At 36.0% G+C, this 9,346-nt stretch overlaps 1 protein-coding gene across 1 annotated transcript; it reads right to left on the reverse strand.

Annotated features, from left to right (window-relative positions):
- Positions 1–7,024: 7,024 nt before the first annotated feature.
- Positions 7,025–7,939, reverse strand: LOC139040722 (olfactory receptor 4C46-like). Its single transcript, XM_070487484.1, has one exon. It carries the CDS (start codon positions 7,937–7,939, stop codon positions 7,025–7,027), a length of 915 nt encoding a protein of 304 aa, XP_070343585.1.
- Between the last annotated feature and the right edge of the window lie 1,407 nt (positions 7,940–9,346).

Genomic DNA, 9,346 nt, shown 5'->3' on the forward strand with positions numbered 1-9,346 from the left:
GAGTAACTTTGTACAAATTATGATATCACAGGCCATTGATTTTGTTCATCTATCTGCTTTAAACATTTAAAGTCTTGATAATGGTCCTTTCTTGGACTGAAAATGCCCATATTTAGTCCTCTTTGTCCTATCTCATGTGAGATTGTGCTGAAACCTAAGCACATACTATTGTGGGCTACATCAGTTTTGTCCTGTTCTTCAGTAATCTGGAAGAACAGAGAGCAGTCAGAGTTTCCTGAGCTGCTCGGACTATAGACTTTTAGGCCTCTGGGGAAATAGTGCCAGTTTTTTCCAGATAGGAAAAAGTGGAAATTAGCTATCCAGGAGCATCAAGCACATTATTGTCAACCTGGGCTGAGCAACATTTGGATGGAGCTATTCGGAAATGCTTTTGGGAATATAATTACTTAGAGCTTTCAAAGACCTATGAATTCTTGCGTTGCCACAAGTTTAAATTCTGTTCTTCTGAACCAAATTTTCTTCAGGCATAGGCATAAAATAGAAATTCCTAGGACTTAAATACTTGTGTTAGCTTTTGCAGGAATTTAAAAATACTTTTGTTTATCTTTTAGTTTGAGCTTTTATTAAGAGTGTTAATTGGAGTTCAAAATTCCTAGCCTGCTTTCCTGAGGAATAAAGATTCACTTCTTGCATTGTTGATAATTTTATTGAATGTTTGAAGTCTACTTCTGGTGTAAATCTGTAGGAGTTTTAAAGCATGTTGAGATTTTTAAAATATTTACACAGAATTAATCTGGATGTGTTTGAATTACTGGTTTGTAATTCTCTGCATTTTATTCCAGATTTTGGTACTGGAGGTGTATTGGCAGAGTGAGTATCTGAGGGTGGAATGCTTCCTGATGTAGCCTAAAATTAACCTGAAAGATGCTCACATCTGGTAGTTAGTGCATTATCCATGTCACCTTCTTTTGGGAAGGGTCCCATCAATCATGCGCTTGGCTAACTATAGGATTTTAATATTTGTTCTATATATTTTCATTTAACAGGCTGTAACTTCTTTTGTAGCCTATGGTAATTTGATTATTATAAAAATGTTTTAGCATACCTTAGTTTCAATTATGCATTAATTATAAGCAAAATTCCTGTTAAGAAAAATAGAGTTAAAGTTAAAATATTTTCAAGTTAGCAGTGAATTTCATGTGTCCCATTCTTGTGCTTGTATGCAATCTTCCATATTGCTATTAAGAAATAGCCCAGTTAATGATGCTTCAATATCTAAAAATATGAGGAATTTCAAATATTTCAAAACACCTGCCATACTAAAATAGACTAATTTCATCTGAGTCAACTAAGGTAAGTTTATACCATGCTGCATGTTGACACATTAAGAGAAAGTTTGAATATGCAGTGGAAAGTTTAATTTAAATATAAGAGCTTCTATTGTTATGCTAATAGCTGAATCAAAAGAGCTTTCAGAACTTTCCTTCAGTACTATCAAAGAAGAAAAGTAATTGTTTACACCATTATAGTGCAAAAATTTTGGCTAGTTTTAGTGTTAAAAAATTTCCTCAGAGAACCAATCTATCGTCAAACTAACTTAAACATTTTCACTAATAGATGCTGATGTTAAAGTTTACCTGATCAGTTATTAAACTCATGTTGTAAATGTTTTTCTTTATTTTTCCATTTTACGTGATTGTATATTTGTCCATGACGATTTCTGTGATTCTAAACTACTCACTCAAAGAAGAAAGACTGTAAAAGGAAAATGACCACCTATTTTAACCGCGTATGTCACTGGGGTATTTCACATTACCTCATGTATTCTTCATTAAACTTCTGAATTATGTAATGACATCTTAATTGTATAGATTAGGAAAAAGAGGCTTAAAGAGATTAAACAATGAGCTAACAATTAGATTAAACAATTAGATTAAACAATAGCTAACACTGGTCAGTTTAACTAGCATTTCTCAATGTTTCTACCTCTTTCTGTGTCGCCAACTGTTCTAACTTTTCGGTTTGGTGGTTGCCTGATATTCTTTATTTCACCAGTTGAGACATCAGTTCTTATACAGGAGGTTTCGTTTATATCACTGTGTTGTTTTATGACAATAGTTTTCCTCAACTGACTTTTCTCTTTTCCCTTTTACATCTGCTAACAGCAGTGATGATACAGCAAATTCCCTCAGATTAAAAGATAGGATATTAAGAGCTATTGTAGATTAAATATCAATGATGATCTAGAAATCAAGCAAGAATACTGATTTAAGCAAGTTATATTTTGGTAAAACTGAAGGAAAATTATTTCAACATGATTTAGAATTGGAGACTTGCAGCATGCACATTTGTACTAAATATTCCACTACTCTTTATGTGTGTAAGTACTCAGAAGCGCAGACTGGGTGTCTGGTAACCCATCATCTTACGTATTCTTTTCTCCTCAGATGAGGATTCAAAATAGTCTTTTCATTAGTGTGTTTCATGACACCCTTCTGCCATCTACCTCAGCTTTCACACATTAAATGTAGCCCTAGATTGAGGGAGAATCAGGAATTTTGTCTTCTAACACTCACAGTATATTCTTTTCCAATCCACAGAAATGCTTAGATTCTCTTGATCTGAGTCCCTTCTATTTAAAATCAGAGATATGGATGAGTCTTGTGTTTTAATTGTTCAAAGTCTATATATGAAATATTTCTGTCTAAATCAATATGTTTTGGTTAAACCAACATATTTGAAAAATTAGCATAATTTCACCTCATAAACAAAGAATAGGTATTAGTTGCAATAAGTAGAAGATAGATCAATGATCCCCACTCCCCTAATTTTTTTCAATATGTTTTAGTTACTGTTAACTGGGGAACACTCTGTGAATGATAATTATTCTCAAAATTAAAAAAGAATACACTGAAAATTTATCCTTGTAAAGTTAGATAAACGAATAATAATTTAAAATACGATTGCTGTCCTATAGTAATTTTTTTTTTGAGGAAGATTAGCCCTGAGTTAACATCTGCGGCCAATCCTCTTCTTTTTGCTGAGGAAGACTGGCCGTGAGCTAACTTCCATGCCCATCTTCCTTTACTTTATATATGGGACACCTGCCACAGGATGGCTTGCCAAGAGGTGCCATGTCCACACCCAGGATCCGAACCAGCAAACCCCAGGCCGCCGAAGCAGAACATGCAAACTTAACCACTGTGCCACCAGGCTGGCCCCTACAGTACATTTTTAACTGCTAACTATCGGGCATCTATAATAGCCTCCAAGACTATAAACAACATAGTGATTTTAAGGATCATTGAGGTGGACGTTTTTAAATAACCTTGCTGTAAAACCATTCTTTATTTTTAAAATGGACATCTAGGGGCCCAGATATGACTGTCACATCAGATCCAGACAAAGGTAGAAGGTGTACTAACTTTTGCACAGCAAATGTCAGTTAATTCCTCATCAATAAGCTCAATAACTCCCAGAAGTGCATTCCCTCTACATATAAAACATGAAATTTCTAGCAAGAGGCATAATATATGCACAATTCAAATATTTTTGGGCTATCGAATGATTTTTATCTATCTTTTAAAGATGACTATTACAAACTTCCATGATGATATATATTGTTTTTAATTGTATTTAACACATGGAATGTAAATATGAGAAATGAATGAACTTGCTGATTTTCCACAGTTTCAGTCATTAGCTGACGTTCTTTTGCTACATAGTTTTCCACCATTCTTTGCTTTTGAATACAACAGCAATTACATTGGTTTAGCATGATCCATTGAAAATGCTTGATCACATGGCAAGGAATAATATGCTTTAGACAAATTAATATTCAGCATTTCAGCCTAGAATGTTTGCACTTTCTGAGGATTTATTTCCAGACAACTCAGGGTATTTGGACAGATAATGGCAGAAAAAGGAAAGTTGACCTATGAATAAGGCACGCACATTTAAAATATAAGCAAAAAAATCTCTTTTTACTTAGGTCAATTTTAAAAAAATCTTTGTTATATAAGTAACGCAATTAATGGTAATAAATAGCTTTTAATATTTAAAATATCGAATATTTAAAGCATTACCAATAAAATACATAATTATTCCCGTTATCCCCACTGTAAAATTATTCCATTATAGAGTTATCAAATAAGACAATAAAAATTAAATTACTAGTAAATTCCTATAAAAATTGTTAGGATTTATTAAATTACACATTTACTACCAGAAATATTTCTTAAGTGTTCTGTTTACACTCACAGGCCGAGAAAAATATTTTATCACATTCTTATTTGCATCAACTTGAAAAAAAATGTTTTAAGATATTAGATAGTGTGCTACAGGCTGGAAAAGTGAATCTTAGAAACAGCACCTAGCAAGTAGATAACTAATCTTAGTTCAATATTATTTTTGGTGACCTTATTGTATTATACCATTAAATTTTTGACAAAAGTTAGTTACTCTAACTGACTGTTCAAAAGGCCATTTCAACATTCGATCAGGCCAGCTGCTTCAGGCAGGTGGGGAATAGGGTAAGACTAGTGAAAACCATGAGCATGAGTCCATTGCTGCACCTTATTTGCTGTGAGGTGAGTTCCTTGTTGAGAAGTAATAGTGTATTCAATACCACGATGGTGGATAAGGTAGTCTGTTAGTCCGTTGATGGTAGTTTTGAAAGAAGTATTGTACGCACTTAAGGCAAATCTATGTCTATGCCGTTGAAGACAAAATGCTGCTCCTTCATAATGAAAGAAGTCCAATGTAATCCCCCTGCCACCAGGCTGATAACCCCAAGGAATGATACCATACTGGGACTCAGTATTTGATCCCCACGCAAATTTATTTCTCATCGTCCTGGTGAAAGGTATGTCTACTGGACCCTCCAAAGGAGGATGAAGAAGTACTAAACAACATATCCACTCTAACATTCCAATTTCCCTAAGTGCTTGAATCCCTTCCTCTACATTAAACCAGGGCAGGTCTGTCATTTCTAATTCACACACTCTGGGCCACCTTTTGGTTGTTCATGTTTCAGGCAAGCTGTTGGGCCTTTTCTAACATGATAAGCTCTGGAGTTAAATGTAGAATCTCTCCTTAGTGAAATTCAATATATTTAGACTGAAAAACTTTACGTACCTTCAACTACTATCCCATATCTTAATTTCTATTCTCACAAATATTCTCCAGATTCCTGTTTCTATAAATTAGAAAACTCAAATAGTTCTTTTGGAGTGCAGTGCACTTCCCCATGTGTTACACTTTGTACCTCACCTTTAGGGTTCTGTTGAAAATTGTGTTTAGTTTTAAGTCTAGAAGCAAAGAGAGTGGTGGGGGTGAGTCCTGAGAAGAATCAGTTTTGTCTTTCATAGCAATAACCTCAGGGGAGGCCATTGCATTGTCCTCAGTTTGAGTGGGGTTAATCCTCCACACTAGAAGGGAGAAGCTACTTCCACAATGATCCAGAGGTCTCTTGCACTAAACAAAGATGACTCATCTTCTCTTTGTTCCATCTTCTCAGTTTCCTCACCCATCCAGTGATCTAAGCCAGAATCTAGGTTTCATCCATAATTCTTCTGTTTCTAATCTTCATATATTATCAAGTTCTTTTTCATAACTTCTAAATATTTCTTGTACATTCCTCTATCTCTCCATGTTATTTTTGGTTCCATAGCTGCAGACCATGAGTTGAATATTTTTATTAAAGTGATTTATACTGAAAAGAGGATGAGAGAATCTAACTATGGTAGCGGAAAGAAGGATGTGGTACTGGTGAAAGTCTGGCTTCAGCCTGGAGCCAAGGGAGCTCTGGAGTATACACTGTACTACAGAACTGGTTCTACCTTGAGGTAAGGGGACCAGTATTTTTCCCCAATGCCAGTCAGTCATTGATCACTGCTGGGCCCTGGGATGATTGGCATAATACCCCAGGTGAGACAGCGTTCATTTTCTTAGGCATTATTGTCAAGAGCAGGGTGGAGCTGTGAGCTGTTAGCTGCCTAGACACACAGCAGCTGGAGCCTGGGTGTACTGGCCCAGGGAAGGGGATTTGAGCTGAATGCAACAATGTCCACCACATTCTGCATCCTTACTGGCACCACAATAGTTCAGTCCTCCATCTCTTCATGCCCAAATCATTACAATGACCTCCTAACTAATGTTAGCACACAGACAAGCACTTTATGGAGTATAACTGCTTATTTAATAAGTAGAAATTTCTGCCTAACATTAAATTGTTCTTTTATTTGAGTCATCACTCTTTCTGATGGGTTAGTAGCCTAGAATGGTGACATGAGCTATCCCAAAAGGTTATAAAGCCTACAAGGAAATTTGGAAACATAGTGCAATCTTTGTTACTTACCCCTCAGAGGTTCAATGGCCTATTACTTTTTATAGCCCTAAAGTAGTTAGATACCATATTGTTACAGAGACCATATTACCATCAACTATGATAAATAAAAATGAGCAGGATTATTAATGAAAAATTGTTCGAATTTAGTTACAGATAGTGAACTAATATACAGTGTACACAACACAGTCTGGGCCCAATAAGTACTAACTAGTTTAATTGTCTTACCTTTCAATCATCATTGCCGGACAGTGTATCATAGCACTTACAGAATGGTCTGAGAAATCAGTTAGATTCTAGCTCCTGGCTCTCCAATGTATCTGTTTTGCTGACTTCTTTCTGTCACTTTCCTGACATGTAAAACAGGGATAATAGCGGTGTCTACCTCTTTGGAATGTTGAGGAGATTACTGCTCAAAACCAATATGTCTTATTATTTCTTATATTTTTATTGGAAGGAAAGCCTATGAATCCATATACATGGATGAAACTAGTAAAGCTAAGCCCCAATATGGTAAATTTTTCCAAATGTGCAAAGAGTGGTTTTGGGTTAATTCTTCTCATTTTCTTGAACCCATTTCTGCTCCCCTCAATGCAGAATCTATGAGTCATAGCAGTTAATCTAGGTCTTTATTCCATAAGTATTCCTTGCTGAGGTCATCCAAAAAATCCATTTGACCCTTTCCTCGGTTGAATCAATCTTGGTCTCCAGGGACATTTATTTCTCACCTGGAATAGCTTTCTGACTACACAATTTCCTAATGGCATTTTTCATCTGGGCATTTCTCAAAGTGTAGATTAAGGGATTTAACATGGGAGTTATCATAGTATAGAATACAGCAATTGTTTTGTCAATCGATAAAGTAGCTGCAGATCTCATGTACACAAATATGCAGGGCATAAAGAATAAGATAACCACTGTGATGTGGGAGACACAGGTGGAGAGGGCTTTGCGCCTTGCCTCTAAGCTGTGAGTCCTTAGGGAATGCAGAATAACCACATAAGAGACCAACAAGAGGAGGAAGTTTAACATACAGATGAAACCACTGTTGGCTGAAACGAAGAGTCCTAGAGTGCGGGTATCAGAGCAGACAAGATTGAGCAAAGGATTCAGATCACACATAAAGTGATCTATGATGTTAGGGCTACAGAAGGCTAATTGGAAGATGAAGAGGATCTGTATGGTTGCATGAAGAAAGCCTCCCACCAGCAGGCCACACACCCTGCAGTTCATGATGGTTGTATAGTGCAAGGGCTTGCAGATGGCTACATAGCGGTCATAGGCCATCACTGTGAGAAGGATGATTTCAGCACCTCCAAAAAGATGTCTTCCGAATATTTGGGTCATACACTCATTGAACACAATGGTCTTCTTTTCACAGAGTGAATCTATGATCAGTTTGGGAGTACTGACAGAGGAATAGCAGGCATCAATAAAAGAAAGATACACCAGGAAAAAGTACATAGGGGACCCCAATAATGGGCTGGCAGTGATGGTGACCACGATGAGCACATTTCCTACAATAGAAACTATGTAAATGACAAAAAACACAGTGGATATGATTTTCTGCATTTTTGGATCCTCTGTGAGACCCAGTAGAACAAACTCTGTCACATTGCTCATATTCTCCATGTGTTTCTTATGATGGTTAATTGCATTACCTGAAAAGAAAACAATTTTTATTAATGTAAACTTGAATTCATTAAACTTATCTATTCTAATAAATATTAAATGTGTGTGAATTCTATTGAGTTGTGAATTCTTATGAGATTTCTCTTGAGATAGAAAAAGAGGTTTCAAGTTCTTGTAGGTAACTCAAATTGCCTTCCTGATAAAGATCCTACTAAAAGTATAGACAGGAGAAACTATTGTAAACAAACAGATAGGAGACCATGTGTGATGACTGAGAGCCTGATGTGAAGTAGTAGATCACAGACAGATTGGCAACTAAGCAAGAAAAGGGAGGTACAACATGGATGTAAATGATGCAAATGTAAAGCTAATGGATTTTCCCTTTATTCTTAGGAAATGAAGAACCATGGAAGGCGATTGAGAATGTGAGTGGAATGATGGAGAGGAATTTGAGCAAGGGGGAACCATTTATATTGCCCTAGTAAAGATCATTGTGGTCTTGGATAAAGTGGGCTGAGGTTCAGTAGGGGATGGAAGCCTGAGACAGGAATTCCAGTTTGGACATTATATATAATAGGTGACATAAGGACTAACAGGGCATTGGTGAAGGGAGTGTGAAGAAAGTATCCAAGAGGTACCATAAAAGAATTCATTTGCTTGTTGTCTAAATGCAACAACCATATAATAGGTAATAATACATACTTTTTAATGATTGATGGCTATATGTATGGCATAGAAGCAAGTGCATTGTACATATGATCTCATTTATTACTGATAAATGAGATCCGATAAATAACAACCTGTGTGGTTAGTATTACTTCATCCATTTTGCAGATCAGGAAACAATCTCAGAGACATATTGATAATAAAAACAATGATATTATTAAATAAAAGTGAACATTTAGTGTGCTCTAAGGGTTTTTGCAGACACTCAGTCATTTCATCCTTACTACAAACCTATGATACGATTACCACTTTGATTTTTAAACTTAGTTTGTATATTAGGGAAAAGAAGCACAGAGAAGCTAAGGATCGTGCCCAAGGTCAAGCAGCTAATAAAGGGCAGAGGCAAGATTAGGTCAAGTTATACTTGTTAACTCTTTTTATCATATAAACTCTCAAACTTTGCCTTATATTGTTATAATTAGCAATGCTAAACTAGCAATCTATCTTTACATCACCATAATAATTATGATTACTTTAATCCTTTTTCACATGCAAGTGTATATAAAGCAATTTCATCAGCAGACACACACACATGCATATACACACGCAATGCCATGACTGAACTCCCAAATATCAAGTAAAATGTGGTATTGAACTCATTGGAAGTATTTTTACTTTTACTTTTCCCTCAGACACAATTGTCCCTTCTCCCTACCCCACCAATTGCCCACAGCATGGGCC

The sequence above is a fragment of the Equus asinus genome, chromosome 17, assembly GCF_041296235.1.
Source record: "Equus asinus isolate D_3611 breed Donkey chromosome 17, EquAss-T2T_v2, whole genome shotgun sequence".
Lineage (NCBI taxonomy): Eukaryota > Metazoa > Chordata > Mammalia > Perissodactyla > Equidae > Equus > Equus asinus.

Coding starts and splice junctions, on each gene's coding strand:
- LOC139040722 (XM_070487484.1), bottom strand. CDS start 7,939: ATGGAGAATATGAGCAATGTGACAGAGTTTGTTCTACTGGGTCTCACA.